The sequence below is a fragment of the Pholis gunnellus genome, assembly GCF_910591455.1.
Source record: "Pholis gunnellus genome assembly, chromosome: 17".
Taxonomy (NCBI): Eukaryota; Metazoa; Chordata; class Actinopteri; order Perciformes; family Pholidae; genus Pholis; species Pholis gunnellus.
The window spans coordinates 19,561,684-19,579,979 of record NC_136544.1 but is presented as its reverse complement, the minus strand read 5'-3'; the positions used below and the strand labels follow the sequence as shown (position 1 = coordinate 19,579,979).

General features: G+C 38.8%; 1 protein-coding gene across 2 annotated transcripts; it reads right to left on the bottom strand.

Annotated features, from left to right (window-relative positions):
* Nucleotides 1–857: 857 nt before the first annotated feature.
* On the bottom strand, nt 858–11,758 carry cyth4a (cytohesin 4a). 2 transcript variants are annotated; one of them, XM_079178030.1, is made up of 13 exons: nt 11,685–11,758; nt 10,972–11,054; nt 10,621–10,685; nt 9,211–9,277; nt 7,167–7,285; nt 5,523–5,603; nt 5,257–5,369; nt 4,872–5,020; nt 4,059–4,170; nt 3,885–3,961; nt 3,732–3,803; nt 3,351–3,499; nt 858–2,459 (listed from the first exon to the last, which is right to left on the bottom strand). In XM_079178030.1, exons 1-13 carry the CDS (start codon nt 11,722–11,724, stop codon nt 2,381–2,383), a joined length of 1,206 nt encoding a protein of 401 aa, XP_079034156.1. In that variant the 5' UTR covers nt 11,725–11,758; the 3' UTR covers nt 858–2,380. The 2 variants fall into 2 exon arrangements, with proteins under 2 accessions (XP_079034156.1, XP_079034155.1); XM_079178029.1 differs by lacking the exon at nt 10,972–11,054 and having other exon boundaries at nt 11,685–11,732.
* Between the last annotated feature and the right edge of the window lie 6,538 nt (nt 11,759–18,296).

Here is an 18,296-nt window from a genome sequence, read left to right as displayed (position 1 = left end):
GTAGAATGTGAAACAGAATTTATTCAAAAACCAAAGTTGCATTCAGGTACATTATCATCAGCTCTAGAAATATGTATGAAAGTACTTTATGACTGAAGACAAAGTCCCGTTCGTGTTTTGTTGTTAATTTCATGATGAATAATTATTCAACATAGTTTTTTTACTCAACCTAATTTAACAACAACTCCTCGAGAATGATTTACAGAACATGATGTAATAAGTCTTTTTAAAGTCAGTCAAATGTGTATTTTCATCTGCTCTATATGTGTGATCGGGGTTAACGGGCGTTGATGAGGAACAACCATCTATATCTAGAGATATATCTCTAGATATATATATATAGATGAATAGATAATGCCTCATTTGCATATTTAAACATAACATTTCAGAAAACTTGTAATACAAATAATAACGGTCTTAAAGTGAGTAATGAACTGGTGAAGTTTCATGGTGATATAAGTTGTTTTAACCCTCTTCACCTGTAGTGTCTTCTAAATGTCTGTAATTGAACTAAACTTTAAAGGACGTTTTCTCTAAATGAGTTTTTTCTCAGACTGATCCAGAAATCTCCTCTTCAGCAGCTCTTACACACACCAAACGTTACACTTTCATTCCTCTCTTTGTTCTGAAGGTTAACAGAGCGGTTTGTTCATTCAGAGACTCATTTATACGACTTTATATTCCTAAAAACATGGTTAAAAAGATTTTTGACAGTATTTTCAGATTAATGGAGTGATTCAGAGATATCCAACTTTTAATTTTTTTTAAATTTAAACTACTGAGTACTTGAAATACATTAAAATAATTGTGTAAAATGTAAATAATCAACGATCAAACCCTTCCATGTTTAAAGAACACACGGTGAGGAAAAGTGTTAAGCAAAAAGAAAACCGAAGATGTTTTTTTGTTTGTGTTTTGTTGAAACCACAGCTTCACGCTCACGACAGGAACTGCACAGGAAAAGACTTCACATGCTCATCAGATAACCACAGGATCTCTGAGCCGCTTCACTTCTTCATTCTTATCGTCACATACAGTAATAACGAGATAAAGATAGTCGGGCTGTCAAAGTAAAAGTTAATGTTTGAACGTGAGCAGAAGTGATGATGTACCTCCATCTGCTGGAGAAACGGACACACAATCAGACAATATACAAGTTTAATGTACAAGTAGTTGGATTCTTCCATCAATATACAGTTACTAAATTATACATAGTCAGTAAAATATGATCACACTAATAAAATATACTGTACACTTTCAAAGTAACATGTATTCATAAGTTAATTTTTTATACTTGACAGGCTTTTTTTACCTGCTTTTTTACTGTATTTACAACAATTTGTTAGTATTTAAGGTAAGATCTGATATCCATAAAGAGGAAAACAACTAATTTAAATGATGTGATGACTAAGTCAAGTGAGAAAAGTGTAAAAGTAGACAGCTGCTGGTTAACTCACCCAGAACCATCAGGGGCATATTAGAAAAATGATTAAACAAATGTGTAGAGGCTCAAATTTAAAGCCCTGATTAATTAACCGTTCATTATTGTTTATTCAGTGTAATGAACGAATGCATAATAAACTCATTTAAATATTGTCATATAAAATAAAAAGCTACTGTTTGTGGCTCCAAATAGCCTACAGCAATGGACAGATTAGGAGACAGTGGACCTCAACCCTCCTCCCCCAGAGTAAAACCCCCAAACTGAAAGAATCACAACAGATGACGGGGACACTCTTCCTTTGTAGCAGTTTTGTGTTTGTTCTTTAGTCGTTTTTGTCACCTTGAGTTTCTTTTGTGGATGTGTTCTGTCTTTGAGGTCATTTTGAGTCTTGTTTTAGTAATTTTAAGCCTCTTTGTGGTCATTCTGTAACTCTTTGTGGACGTTTTGAGTTTCATTTTATTCATTCTGCATCTCTTTGTGAATGTTTTATGTCTCTTTGTGGTCATTTTGTATCTCTTTGTGGGTTGTTTTTGCACTTCTTTCCTACAGCAAAGGTTGACAGCCACTTGATACAGAAGTTTGATTTAAGTTGGCCTGTTCAGTAATTCATCCATGACGCTAACAAGCCAACTTCCTATCACCGTGACTCTGGCATCAGAAGTAGCCAATCAGATTCGACCTGCAGCAGATGTTTGTCAGTCTCTGAAGTCGGTGCAGTGGTGCCTGCAGTTTGCAGAAGTAATATGAAGACTTTACAGTGCCACATAAAGTTCCCTTTTCTTTTTTTACACTTCAGCAAGTATTGGTTCCCAATTTGTTCATTTCTGTGAAAATGCTGTTGCGATTCAGTCTGGGTTTTATTTTTCCTGAACAGTCTCTTGTCATAAAATCGCAGGATGATCGATCCATAAAAGCACGTCGTCCAGGATCCAAACACTATGAGGAAGTGTTGCTGATGACTTTCCTCTTTCGTAGAGACACCAGGTCATAAAACGGGTCTTTGGTGATACTCGCCCTGAAAGAGAAGATTAACATTCAGAATGAGATCATCAGAAGTACCAGTAGTTCTTTCATGTTTGACCTATTGAGTAATTTGATTATTGATCAATCTGTTGATTATTTTTTAAGTTAATCAGTTAATGGCTGAGTCTATAAATTGTCAGATGATAGTAAAAAATTTTGCAGTTTCACAGAATCCAAGATAACATCTTTAAATCGCTCGATTTCAACAGGAACCTGCAAATGTTTTTACCTCCATCTCAACAAATATTGGATGGATTTTTATAAGATTTGTTTCAGACATTTGTGTAATATAATATAATACGTAGACAAAAATAGATCTCTTACCAGTTTACTGATACAGTTATATTGATTTGAGACGGGCCCATTGATAACAGTTTGACATTTTGGGAAATAGGCTTATTTACATTATGGCAGACATTTATATCTCATGTTTGTTTCACTATGAAGCTGCAGCCACCAGCTGGTTAGCTTAGCTTAGCTTAGCATAAAGACTGGAAACGGGGGGGGGGGGGGACAGCTAGCCTGGCTCTGTCCCAACGTAACCAAATCTGCTCATCAATACCTTTAAAGCTCATATCTCGGTTTGTTTAACATGTTCAAAACCTGAAGTGTTTATGGATCGGACTATTTCTTGGCTCTCAGCTGTTGCTGGGTAACCAGCTGAGACTCAAAGCCAAGAAAAGGTTCGGTAAAACTAAGCTGCAGTTTTACATTTAAGATGACAAACGTGAAGAGGTTCGGAGGTCAGATGGTTTCATCACGATCGTCTTTATTGCTTCTTTTTTTGTGATCGCGTGTTTTAATATCTTAACCTTGAAGTCCAACACGACTCACAGAAGACACTCGGCCTCCCACGTGTTCTCCACAGCATCGCGGCTCTCACCTGATCGCTTCGATCCAGGCGTCCCGCTCTTCTGCGCTGGCTGCACTGAGCTTATAGGACTGGTGTTTACCCTGCACCACTCTGCCTTTGTTCTCCGTCTTGCAGGCCTTGATCTTTTGTCCTTTGGGGTTATATAACTCCAGACAATACTGTTCAAACACAGGAGCAGACACACATGTGGCACTGTTACTGTGTGCATATGCTTTCTGTTTATATTATTGGTCTCCTGATAGCCTCGTGACTCATTGTTTGAGCACTTGGGTTGGAAATTCATTTAGCAGCTGTCGTGTGATTCATTTAGTGTGTGGCAGCAGATAATGTGTGTGAGGAAGCTCAACACTCCTTCATATGCTGTGATACCAAAAGTAAAAGATGCTCTACCGGTTTGCTTGTGTCTTGCAGCTTCCTGACGCACAGGTTCTCCAGAGGAATAATCCCAATCGGGTCTTTATCCTGCAGGAGGAGGAGGAGGATATTAAAAACAGGACGTTTAACATTCACATGATGACGTAAAGCAGAGAGACAGATTCTTACTGTGGTGTATTCAAAGTAGTACAAGCAGCTGTCTGTCAAAATGAACCACCTCCTCTTCCAGGTTTTAACTCGACCACCTTCAACAGAGACAAACAGTGTGTTGTAATCTCCTCTGAAAGCCTCCAAACAACTCAGATTAGTCTCCATATAGAACAAACATCATCAGCATCTCACCCATTTTAAGGAGCCAGCCTTCTCTGTCTGGATTAAAGAACGTCAGCGTGAGGTCGTTCCCATCGTCCACTGGGATTTTGAACGGCTCGCTGCGGATGCTCGCGTACAGTTTCTAGAAGACAATGTCAGTATCAACATCAAGTGTAGAATAATTGAGTTTTTTAAGTGTGATTTTCTTTCAAATGTCTTAAGACAGGAGTAGAAGAAGGATTCAAATCATTTTACCCAGACAAAGAGATGGCAGAAGGGAAATTCCCCAAAATGTCAGTTGAGCAATCAGCTCTAGTTTCTCTTTTTTAGATAATATCGTAAACTCATTGTGCAACCAGACCTCCTTAAAAGTTATATTTTTAGCTGAAAACAGTGACATATTTCAGGGAGGAGTTAATGTTTCGTGTTGGGTGTTTGTAAATAGAGTTAGACGTCTAATAATTCTTCTATGACACTTGGAAGGAAATCTACAAAGTCTCAAGTAAAGCAAATCTAAACAACTAATGTTACAACAACTGTTGGATTGCCATGACATTTGGTTCACACGTTCATGTTCAGCTCAGGATAAACTGTAACAACTTTGGTGATCTAACTTTTCCTCTAGCTCCATCAAAATGTTAGGTAATAAAACACTTTGGTTTATGACCAAATACTGCAAATCTAATGACCTTCCCAGCAGCCTCAGCTTTACTTTGTGTTTTGTGATAATTAGTACATGTGAGCAGTATTTTAGTGATTCTGTAGTTAAGTGATAAACATGAGTTCATTATGATATTATTATTGTAGGACATGATGAAGACACTGGTATTGGTATTAGCAGACCGTGAGCAGCTCGGTGGGCAGATCCTCCCCGTTGTTGATTCCTCTGTTCATGGAAACGAATCGCTGCAGACTGGGTTTGTCTTTGACGTTGGGGTTGTGGAGACTCGTGTTGAGCATGATGATGGCAAAAGACAGGATGTAGCATGTGTCTGTTACACACACAAACACACACATACAGGAAGTAGGAAAACACTTAGTATTCTTCAGCTGTGCCTTGTTGTCACTGAATATTAAGAGATGAGATGTTATTGTGACTTCACTCATTTTAAGAGGAGAGAAGAAAAATATTCATCTTAACAGCAGATAACTTGTCTATCTATTCCTTTTTAATTGGCCTGTCGGAGAGAGTGAATCAGGCGAGACCCAACGTCTCTGTTGTTTGTACCTGTGGATTGGAAGACCCCTGGGTTACAGTCGCAGTAGCGAGTTGCGAACGCCTCCATCATCCTGTCAATCTTCTGCGCTTCTCCCGGGAGACGAAAGCTCCACAGAAACTGCCTGCAAGACAGCAGAGGTGTCAAACACACACACACACACACGATGTAAAACATATGCTGGGTAGAAGGAGAAGGATTTCTACATCATCAGACAAACAAGACTAAAGATAAAAAATACTGCTGCAAAGTCTCACGCTTTTAAAGCAACACGAACCTCAGCGCTTGCACCAGATTCAGGTCTGAGAATTCATGCAGGCCCACAAACGCTTTCAGTGTCTGCAGATGCATTTCCTCCCTGAGAGAAAGAAAATAATAATAACAATCAACCAAAAACCGAGAAATCCAAGGTCACGTTCTACAGTAAGTGACCAGGTGTGCACAAGTGTGAAAAGTGGGCAAAATTTCAAGTCGTCACATTTCCGTGTCTTGCACGTGTCTTCTACGATGAAGACGGTTTGCTTTCAGTGACTGAAATCTGGATTGAGGTTCGAGTTCAGCTGGATCAGAAGACGTTTCTGGATGACGGACTTAAACACAAACCTGGAGATGAAGCTACAACATGTGCTGCCTGTAAATGTGAATTCTCTGAAGTCCAGTGGTGGAATGTAACTAAGTACATTTACTCAAGTAATACTTAAAACATGTTGAGATGCCCTCAGACTTTCCCTCCTTTCCCCATCACCTGACGACACACCTGTTCCCTCTTTCCTCATTATCAGCCACTCTCTACGTTTACCGGCTCAGCTGCCGTGTGCCTTTTATTTCCAGCGTCTGTATTCTGTCTGTTTGATTGTTTCATCTAAATGACTGTGTGAGACACAACGGGGATCAAATCATCTGATATAAAAAAAAAACACAGATTGTTGTAATAGACCTTTTTTTCTCTTTTCTCATGATCTCATAGTGAAATGACTCATGAAATGACTTTTTAATGTTAGGTTTGTAGAACAAAACAAACGTCAGGTTAGGCAACAAAAAGAACGTACGGTTTAGGCAAGAAAACCATTTAGGAAAAATGTCATGAACGTAACGTAACTCACAAAAAGTGAACAAAGCTTTGGGCCATGAACACCGATATTGATCTCTGGTCTCATGGAGGAAAGTCCTGTGTTTGTTTTGACCCCCCCCCCCCCCCCCCCCCCCCCCCTCTGCAGCCTCCCGTGAGTGTTTATTCTACCTCACTAGCTCTGATCATTGCATATTCACGTGGATGTCTTTAATTTGTGTTTCCACAACCTAAAAGGATCCTTAATGACTTTCCGTCTGCATTTTCTTTGTGATGCCGACTTGTAATTTTAACACATTAGGTGCCACCACATCGTAATGCTCTGTCAGTCGTCGTCTTTTCACGTATTTCTGTAAGATCAGGTTGTTTCTCTCCCATTAATCATCTCCAGACCCTTTGAAGAGGTGCGAGCACTTTGTTGGGAACCACTGGACTAACTGTATATAAAGTAGTTAAAACTAGCTTCCCCTTGAGCTGCAATAGTAAAATACTGCTCTGATGCATCAGTATTAACAATCTCATAATGTCATTTAATGATATATCAGTCACAGGAGACATGTTACTGAAGAACGAGTACTTTTACTTCAGATACATTTGGCTTATGGTACTTTTGTACATACGTAGTAGGATTTTGAATGCAGGACTTTTATTTGTAATTGAGTATTTCTACATACTTTGGCTCAAAGTAAAGGATCTGAGTTGTCTGTTTAGTGATCTAAATGAATGCTTCTGATTGGTCCCGTCTCTCTATGATGACATCATCCCATCTGTTTAAACATGGTAGAAGTGTTGGCATCAGAGAATATTTCCAGGTTTCATCCACACGGTATCACTTGTGTGCGTATACTGTACCTTTCTCCCAAGAAGTTGCCGATGGCGGTCTTGTTTAGTCCGTCCTCTTTGTAAAGAAACTCGGCCACCGACTCTGCTCGCCATTCCAGCAGGTCATTTTCAACCAGGTAATGGACACCCTGAATAAAAGCACAGGGTGGGAAGGTTTGCATGAAAAGTATTTGGAAACCCCGTCCATGTTTACACACAGACGCTGTGGTTGTTCAGGGTGCATTCTGGCACATTTGGCTTTGTTTAAAGTTTAAATGTTCATTCATTTAATCAAAGGTTTTACATGCTTCCTGTCTACAAACCTCATACAAAGGTTTGTATATTTGTTTATTTGTTTATTAACTGAATCTCCATTAGCTGATGCCTTCGAGGCCGCTAATCTTCCTGGGGTCCACAGAACCCATATACGTGGGTGACTAAGACTATATCTTTCTTGTGTTCTCCTACAAAAGTCCAGAAACGCGCGTCAATTTCCGCTCGTTACATGAATACAGTCTTTTCAAAATACACGTCCATCTTCACAGGCATCAACATAGTTAGGTTTAGGCAACAAAACTACTTAGTTAGGTTTATTTTTATAAAATGTTGAAAAATAAATCAACTTTGATTTTTTGTTTCACACGCAGCACGAACAGACTGGTTTACGTTTGACCCCACACCTTCTCCCATCCGCCCAGTGTGACTTTTGGCATCTAACAGGACAGGAAATAAGTACCACAGCATTGCAAGCTTTCATGTTAAACGTTGGCCAAAGCTTGAGTTTTAATTCTTATCGATGTTGATAACTTTGTAGGTTGATAAGCAAAGAAGGTTTTCTTCTCCATTTGAGTCAATCTTAAATCACCAGAGAAAAAAGATGACCAAAGGTTGAATAACTATTGCCTGCTGTTATCTCTTAATCTCAAAGGCTGTTCAAAGCCAAATCTTCAAAATATGACCCTCTCAACCGAGTGTGCACTCCTGCTGAGCAGTTCTTCAAATCAATTACACTTAAAAGACCCTTATAACCCCAAGAAGTCTAACACTTCTCATCCTCCCACTCATACAGGTCCTCAGGCCTGAGCCCAGAGCGGTCACAGGCCGAGGGACTCAGAGAGGAAGCAGCGAGAAAGACGTAGGTCGCTGTGGTGAAGTGGCGCTTCTGCGCCACTTCAGGGAACAGGATGTGTTTTTTCTCGCTATTCAGTCATCGTCTGCATCTGTGCACAGTTTGCATTTCTGCACATCACACGCACATCACGCACACACACACACACACACACACACACACAAACGTTACTTAAATCCACATCCGCTCTGTGTGGAGTTATATTCGCTGTCATCTGTCTGTTGACCTTCAGTATCAGAGGAGCTGAAGAAGTGAAAGTAGGATTTCACCGACTGTGACTTTACTGTACCTTTACTGTGACTTTACTGTACCTTTACTGTGACTTTACTGTACCTTTACTGTGACTTTACTGTACCTTTATTGTGACTTTACTGATTCAACTTAAAATGCTGAATAAAGTTACATGTAGATTGTCAGCACCAAAGATGATGTTACACTCTTAGAGACATCTCTGGGAAACTACTGTGTACTCTGTGTACAGGTATACAAGTGACCAGGTGTTGTGTGTTGGTCGGCTGTACACACTGTACAAAGCAGGTTATACTGAATTCCAGTACTGGAATGTAAATAAGTACATTTACTCAAGTACTATATGCTTGAGTAGACTTTCTAGGTACTTGCACTATTATCTCCATTTTATGCTGTTTTATACTTCTAGTCGACTACATTTTGGAGGCAAATATGTAGTTTTTACTCAATATTTATTTGATAGCTTTAGTTACTTGTTACTTTGCAGATGTTAATACAAATATAAATGAACTAATGACTGATATATTTATATAGTTTAAGCTACACAGCAGACAGAAAGTAATCAAAGCACCTTTGAGTTCTTCACCACTGCTGATTTCTGTTAAATATCTGCCTTCAGAGCAAGAAATAAACTCTATAACCAATAGTTCCTCTTTTTTTATTGTGTGTATAAATCAAAATACAATATAAACTCACCCTTTTGGGGTCCATGTTGAATTTCTTTTTCCCACGTAAGAATCTTCTGTTCTTCACAACATTTTTACTACAACAAAAGACCAAAACATAGATTTTTCTAACAATATTTTTTTCAACAGCAAATTAAATGACAAATACATTTTCAAATAATGCTAAAAATAAGCTTGTTTCATTGTTTTTATCAAAAAGACAGAGACAAAGGCAAATTGGACTATTTAATTGAATGCAAATCATATTTTCTGTATATTACAAACTTTTTATTTAGCTTTGTCTGGTGTATAATTGGTATTCTTCACAGATGTTTTGATTTTTAAATTATATTTCTAAATGTGCACACTTTTTTCTGAAACAAGATAATTCTGCATTAATCTGATGCACAAGTCAGAGCAGGGAAATGTGCACAGTTAACTTACTACAGGTTGGGTATATTTACATGCATGACATGTAATAATAAAGAAAAGTGAAACAAAAAACTACTTAGGTTACTGAGGCTCAAAATCAGAGAGTAATTATCACCTGGCCAACAGTTCAAAATATGTTCAAAATATGATTTATTCAATCGGCAATGCTATGAAATAACAAAAAACAACAAATTCCCATATTTCAGAGGTTTGAACCAGGTCGGCGCTAATTGGTATTTTAATAAAGATCAAAGATCAAAACATAAGGATGGCCATCAATTCATTTTCTGTCCTTCAAAGAATTACAAAAAACCAACCATTCAGAGCATTTTCTCCATGTTTCGTGAGCATGTATTTTAATAAGTATTATTTGTTAAGTTGAGGCGTTTAGGGTGGGGGGCAGCAGTTCTGTGAAACTGTGGTTATTATGCCAGTAACACAGTTATATCGAAATACTGTGAGATACCGCTGACATACCATGATCATTAACACCTTCTGAAAGCAGCGACAATAGCAACAGGAAATCAAAACATGTTAGACAGCCCCATGCACACATTCTCAAAATGTCAAGACTTCCTCTCCAATTTATGTCATGGTGCAAGTAACTGTGTTTTGTTACACTCAGAGCTGCCACCACACTTTGTCCTTCATAAATATATCAGTAATGAACACCCAGGATGCAAAAGTAATGGATAAATGGTTGGATTGGCATGCTTAGTCTTAAATTAATCTGGACTGTGGGTACATAAAAGATTGGGAGCCACAGCTGAATGTGAAGCATTTTCATAAAAGAAAAGGTTTAAAAACATCAGGGTGAAAGGTTAGAGTAGCAGGTTTAAAGATTGAACTGCAGACAGGCAGCATATACTAGAAACTATTTGACTTCTGACTCAAATAAAAACACGATAAAGCTGCTTTTATGACTTTGTCAAACTGAGTATTACGTGCGGAGGTCTGCTGCGGTCACTGACTCATAAAGGAGCTGCTTGAACAAATTAATCATACTCACTTCTGCTCCTTTATTTCCGGACTGTGGATTCCTGGCATGATGTGATCGATCTCCAACCTCAGCTTCTGAGAGAGGGAGTTGAGAAAGATGTTAGCTTGGTACCAAGGTTTGTCGCTACGTCACAGACACCTGTAGACCCAATGTTACACTCAGAGGCAACAGATAATAACCTTCATACCTCAATAAAAAGATGGCGAATGAAACCTTTTGTGTGCCGTGAAAAGCTCTGTTGAGGCAACTGGGAGTGGGTGTGAAGAATAATGAGGGATTTTTAATGTGAGACCTTGGGGGATATATATATATATATATATATATATATATATATATATATATTTACATACACTAAAGTACCTGAATGTCATCCAACAGCTCAAACTTGTGAATCTTGATGGTGTCCCCCTGTCTCTTCTCTCCTGGGGGGAGTTTCGGTGGAGCTGTGAGGTGACAACAGGCTTCAGCACTTAGACAAGAACACTTCATGGTGATGGCATATATACTTGGTGAAACAGTCAGTAGACTTGTAGCGCTGCGGTGTGACTTGACATCCTCCTTCACACCTACGCCCGCTGTCACAGACCAGCAGGCATCACAGCTTCATCCTCCACCAGTTAGAGAAGTGGTCAATGAATGAGAGAAGGAAGAGAGGCTGAAAATAGCTGCTTCTCTTCCCTTCTTTTCATTGAGTCAGGTTGATTTTGAGTGTTTCCATTAATGTGCAATTCATCTTAATTCATGGATGGGTTTGTACAGGAGGAGGATTTGCAGCTTTATAATAGCATGTTAAGTTTCAATTATTGTGCATCACAGGTCTAAAATGATACAAAAGTTGAATAATCAAATATGTGTAGTTTTTGAAAAAAAGACATTTCCACATAAAAGCAAAACCCACAAAATGTAAATTAGCAGCCCTTTTAGTCATTACTAATGACTACACCACACAAATAATTTGACTAATACTTTAAATAATCTCACAACAACCCTGCTATTTGTTTTTGAGTAGCAGCTTTCCATATTAGTATAAATTATTGATTTAAAAAAAGAATAAAAGAATAACAATAGCGTACCTTTCCCCCAGAGGAAGCTGTCCTTTCTGCGTATAGCCATGTTGTTGATGGTGGAGAGCGACTGAAAGCTGCACAGGAAACAAACTGAGTGTCAGAGTGAAAAAAAGGGCCGGCGCTGCCATTCTGTGACACCGAAGAGACTCCGAGTTCACTCAACAGTCTCTTGCTACATTTCTGGTGACGTGCACGACAAAATGTTGACATGAAGTCTTTTTGTGTGTGTGGACATTTCATTAAGAAACACAGATGTCATTCATTCCCTACAACTACGCAACACCGAGACAATCATTATTACACATCTATTACATCTATTATTACCAATAGCTCGACAAAACAAATAGCTAATGCTGTACTACTATTACTACACACAACTTTAAGTGCCTTACAAAAGAAAAGGATATAATATGACAAATATACACGTAAGGGAGGCACATAGGAGCCAAATATTTATTTTTTAACTGAAATTGGGTTTGTAATATATTCTCCATAAATGCTGTTTTAACACAGTGTCTGGTAATTTGGTTACTACTGCGATGACACAGTTCATCTCTACTGATAAAATGTTCTGTGTGGTATAGAGGCCAAATAACCATGTAATTAGTTTTTTGAGACGTGGTGTCACTCCTACTTCAGCAGGAAGGAAACAACTTGAGCAAAGCCTCTTTCATTTGTAAATATGAGGCCCCATCTAGTGGGGCTTCACACCTCTTAATAACTGATAGACAGTTGAGGTACAAATCATGCTGTATTGTTACATTTTTTTACCATATTTGTGTGAAAAACAAGCACTGAAGGCTGGTCAAGCTGTGTTTTGTTGCTTTGTGTTGCTGCTCGCGTGGCAACATGAACCAAGACGTGTATATCGTTGGTGTTTTATTGTGATCATGTTTTGCTATTATCCTGTTGCTCTGCATGGCTTGAGAATGCTCATTGTGTTGTTGTTGCTGCTGTCTTCATGGCATCTTGTTCTCCTCTGTTTGAAAATATCAATCTTAAACCATTAACTGATTGGTTTCAACACATCTCGCCAAAGGTTTTAAACATTAGCCAGCTCGCTTCACAGAAATATTGATTCATGTGCGTTGTCCATAAATGAAATGTTCAGTTATTGTCAACAAATCACATGAGAAACCCAAAACAATGTGTATGTCGGTTGTAGTACTTTCTGTCTTCCCAGCCTGTCTCAAGCTAATGCAACTTTCTACCAAACAGCCAATTTACTGTATTTTACTATTTTTACTTTGTCTCGTGGACTACGTTTATGTTTATTTGATCAATTACTGTGATACAACCTTTGTTAACTTAATGGTAATATTAGTAATATAAAGTGTGTTTGCTCACAGCTGTGCACGAGTGGGGCAGAAAAATAAATACAAACTGTAACTAGATACTGAAAAAAGAGACAAAAACAGGAGAAAAACAACCTGACTTCATTTTCATTTTTCATCAACTTTAATCGGTTAGAAAAGACAAAAACTTCTAAATATATTTTAGACTATACAAGTCATCAAACATGTGTCTATGTGTGTTTGTATGGGCTAGTTCTGTGCAATAAGTCAGCTACTATTTTAAACTTCATGAGTCAAGATCAGTGTGTATTTTCAGCCGGATGCGAGTGTGTTGTGTGACGGATCATCGACTGTATCATGCTGACTTCAACAGTTGAAACAATGGTCACTCACTGAACAGTGTGAATAAATGCTTGATAGAAGAATGAACTGTGTTCATTTCACAACATCATATATAAAAAAATAAAGCAATTCTATTATGAATGTGCCATGAAAATATATGAAACTTTTTACATGTATCACACCCTAAGATTAATAATCAACACCTCACTAAAGCATCATTTTTTCTTACTCAGAAATGAGACATAGTGCTATATAAACGCAAGTATACTGAATTATATAAATATTGATGCAGGTCTTTTATTCAGCAGTTGAGGATAATACTGTGAGGAGAAAAGTAAAATCATATACATTGTGTCATCTCAAACTTGCTTGTGTGTTGCTGACTGTGACAGAAAATGTTTCACAAAATGTTACTGAAAAGCTATTTCAGTACTGACATGAACATAATAAGCTTGACAATGAGTTCGCAGCTGGATTGTTCTGAGTTGACCCTTTTTAATTAGGCCCAAATCCCCTTCTGTCAATCATCAGGAGCCTTTGTTAAAAGACCAGGTAATCTACCAGCTGTCGCCTGTTCAGTCTGCGACGCTTCCATCTTCCCGTAATTGGGCTTCAATCGTTGTAATCTTCGGTTCATAATGAGGAATGGATTGTTGCCAGGATGTCATATTTAGGAGGAGAGTTTGTGATGAGACAGGCTGGCTAGAACGTCGACCATGAATGGGTTATTGAACAGGTATGGGATGAAGCCCAGGGGTCCAGGGGTCCAGGGGGCTGGGAGAGAGTCAAAGAGACACAACAATGCAGCAAAGAGATGCAAAACTGCTGCAAAGAGACAAATCAAGCACCAAGACACTCACAATGGCCACAGACTTAAATGACTACAGAGATACGAATCAACCAATATCACACAAATCTACTGTAAAGAAAGATTTGTGTGATATTATCCACAGAGAATTACCGTAACTAGACCCAAAATAACTGCTAAGAGTTGCAAACTGATGGCAATGAGACAGAAATCAACTGCAAGAAGACAAAACGTGACCACAGAGAGATGCAAAATGACCACCAAGCAAATAAAAACATCCACTAATGCAAAACAACTACAGAGAGACACAAATCAACCAAGGAGATGCAAAGAGACAAAACAAACAAAAAAAAGACATCCAAACAATCACTGAGAGACACAACAAAAACTGCAAACAGACAGAACTGACCATAAAGAAATGCAAAAAACACAAGAGATTCAAAATGATTGCAGAGACACAAGACAACTAAAGAGACACATTGCATAGAGACACACTGCATAGAGACAAAACTACAGAGAGATGCAAAACGACTACAGACAGACACAAATCCACAGCAACTGTAGGAGAAGTGTGTGGCACGTCAGATTGTCTGTATCGGAAGGGCTGTTGTCTCATTATCTGTCCATGACATCAACATCCACATAAAGCAAATGTAGCAGTTCTATATGTGATGGAGGTGTTCGGAGCATTTGAAAGAGAAGTCAAATTGGTTGCTCTATAAGCCTCATATCAGTCAAAGCGAACGTAATTGCTTCCAAAGTGGGCTTCAGTTGAGCAGCTGGTGTGTTAACAGTCAGACGCATCAGCGGCAAGTCACTAGAAATAAGCATTAACTCTGGACCCGCTGCATAAATCGCAGGTGCACAAAGTGAGATGGAGGAGAGGGAAAATTGTCCTTGATATTGGTGATTATTGAGCAGCCATCCGTCCCAATTTGTGGCGTTTAGTGTCTCTCCGCTTTCACACACAAGTCTGCTAAGTGTTTTGATTTGTCAGCAACTCGCCTTAACCCCGTTTTCTGCCACGCATGCCGACACCTGATGCATTTCTGAAACTTTATTACCCTCCTCTTTAGCCTGTCATTAAAGGCCCCGGTATTTCACTCAGATGCCGTAGTAACCTGATAATACAAATGCTGTCAGATAAGAGACCTTCAGCAGAGTAATGTTGGCAGTTTGCAGACGTCGCAGAGGTGACAGGATTCATCTTATGTACTATTACCTGATTCTCCAGCGTAGGAAAGTACAGCTAGTACTGCTGGTTCAATAATGGTCGCTGGGATCATACACAGTATTTTTATGGTACTTTCTGCAGGTATCGCCTCCGCAGACCTCCTTGTTCTGATTTACCATTGCGAGTGAGTGAGTAGGTGGAGGTGATGCCTGCTTACCTGCTGGTGGGAATACCTACAACAACACCTGCTTATTCTTTGGGGAGTGTTTGTGTCTGCTGTAGAGTGCACTTCAGTACCACGTGGTGGCTTCTGTGAGGAAAGTTTGTTCTTCAAATAGTCCCTTCATCATGTCATACAGATGTTTACAGTGTATTTGTGTTCACAGCAGCACTTCAAAAGCTTCCCATGTTGTGACAGTGACCATATTTTGCTGCACTGGACATATTTTTGGAGAATTAAGGTAGCAAAGACATTTGCCCCACCTACTGCAAACAAGTAAAAACGTCTCTCGTCTCTTTGTCAGAAAATACGAGTAAACGGTGTTTGTGAACAAACACACATGGCACTGGTGGGAAAAAGCCTCACACTGAATATAGCGCTAGCAAAGAAGCGGTGGTCAGTCATGGCGAGCTGTTACGCTCCACAGATCAATAAAAATGATCTGATCAACAAGATAAAGAGCGCTCCTGATTCTGTCTTCATTGAAACAAAGATGTCTTGCAAAAGTTAGTGCCTAAACTCAAGAAGTGAAAGAAATGAAGGAATGAACGGACAAACAGTTTCTGTGCCTACTATTTCTATTATTTCTTTTCTACAGAACAGTTCTTCCTTCTTCTTCTAAAAATGTTGTCAGTATGGTAACAGTGGTCATTCAGCGCTCAAGGCTGGATGATAAAGTGTCAAACTAAACGATCAATGTACCTTTGCAGTCATAAACCCATTCATCTCCACATTCATTGTCCGCCTGCCTATTATTCGTCAGCCCTAAACCCTGAAGTTAATGTTGTTCAGCAGACAGAGAGATTCATTCAGTGAAGGTTTCGCTGCATTTAGAAATAAATTCCATGTGCTCTGGTTCTCAAGGTCTCCTCACAATCACTGTTCAGCTTCTACTCAGTTAGAGGCTATGAAATATTGATTTCCAGAGGGGACTATTGAATAACCCAAAACAGCCCATCAATTACGCACAAATCACTGAGTGTTAGTCGTGCAGCGTTAGCAAACAATGTCAAGATCATCGCGAATGATTCAAAACCAAAGCATGATTCTTTTTACGCTTGTTGAAAGCTTCTGAGGAGTCGATGTGGGTGGCAGAGCACCGGTGCTGCTGTTGCTGAGTCATAAATGTGAATTTAAGCTCAGTTACACCACAATACATCTTCTATGTGATTAGCTCCACCAAGGAGGTTATGTTTTCTGTTTGTTTGTTTGTTTGTTTGTTTGTCAAGATGACGGAAAATCTTCTGACCTGGAAACTTGGTTGTAAGATGGAGCATCCACTGAAGGAGAACCCATTAGATGTTGAAGCGGATTGGCATTGGCGGAAGTCTGCGCGCCGAGTGCCCTTGTAGTTTTTAAATGCATTAAATTTAGTAAAATGTTTAAGTTAAATGCAACCGATAGACTGCATATGAGAAGCGGGCGTTAGCATACCCAGCTTTATGCTCTATTTGACTCTAAATGGACCATCATTTACTAAATGAACATCACGCTGTATTGAAAAAGACTTGAAACTAAAGATTGAGACCATAAACTCATGTTTAAAATGTTTACTGAGGTAATAAATCAAGAGAGAAGTAGAGTCATTTTCTCATCGACTTCTATACAACCAGAGGAGTCGCCCCCTGGTGGACATTAGAGAGAATGCAGGTTTGAGGCCCTTCAGCATTGACTGGAGGTTACCGCAGTTGTTTAAGTCTTCTGAGGCTCTGGAGGAGCTTCTAAAGTAATATAAAATAACCCATTAAATAAATGCTTGAAGATACAACCCCATTTCTTTGAAAACATACATAGTGAGATGGAAGTGGATGTAAACACTTTTGGACTCTCTCTTAACACACGGTGGTGTCACAGGATGCCAAGTTGTCTAAAACTAATATTAAATATATATTTTAAAATTTGTCAGCAGTGGCTTGTGGTTTTGTATCCAGCAACTATATTGATCCTCTCTTCACAATAAATATATATATATATATATATAATATATGTATGTATTTTTTATTTATTTTTTGACAAGAAACAGCAGTCATTTTCTTTCGACTTTATTATTTTTACCATTCATATCTTCGAGAGACATTTATATTTCTTTTACCTTTGAGTGTGGATGTGACTGAGTTCAAATTGATCTGTGGTGTTTCAGTTATAAAACAAGTACTTTGTCCTAGTAACACAACTGACGCTGAATGAAAGTTTGGAAGCCAGCAATCGAAGTTCAGCAAGTTCATGCACTTTAGGCACAGACACACACACACACACACACACACACACACACACACACACACACACACACACACACACACACACACATATATACACACAGGTTCTTCATCTTTCATACACACTTCAAAGGCCGTACCACATCATTAGATTCATGTATTCATTTTCGGTTTGCCTCTGAGAGGCCATAGTACCTTTTCCTGAAGATAAGAAAAAAGACAAGGACCCTTGAGTGTGCCACCATCAAAGTGCTGCAGTCTGGAAGCAGGACTCTGAGTAAAAACCTTTCTATGTTGAGAAAATACAGTACCTGCTATGGGGAAGATTGTATATTTATATATTTTCCCTTATTTATTGAAAAGAAAAAGAAAGAAATATCTCATTTGGCTTAAATGACCACAAAATTGAACCAAAACGAAACAAAAACGCAACAAGAGTACTTGGTTATGTTTAAGCAACACAGTACTTCATTCACATGGGACATGAACAGCAACCTCCTGGGTAACAGTCCAGTGTTTTGTGACCCATCAACAAAGTGGACATGCCTACTTGTAGGTCGGGG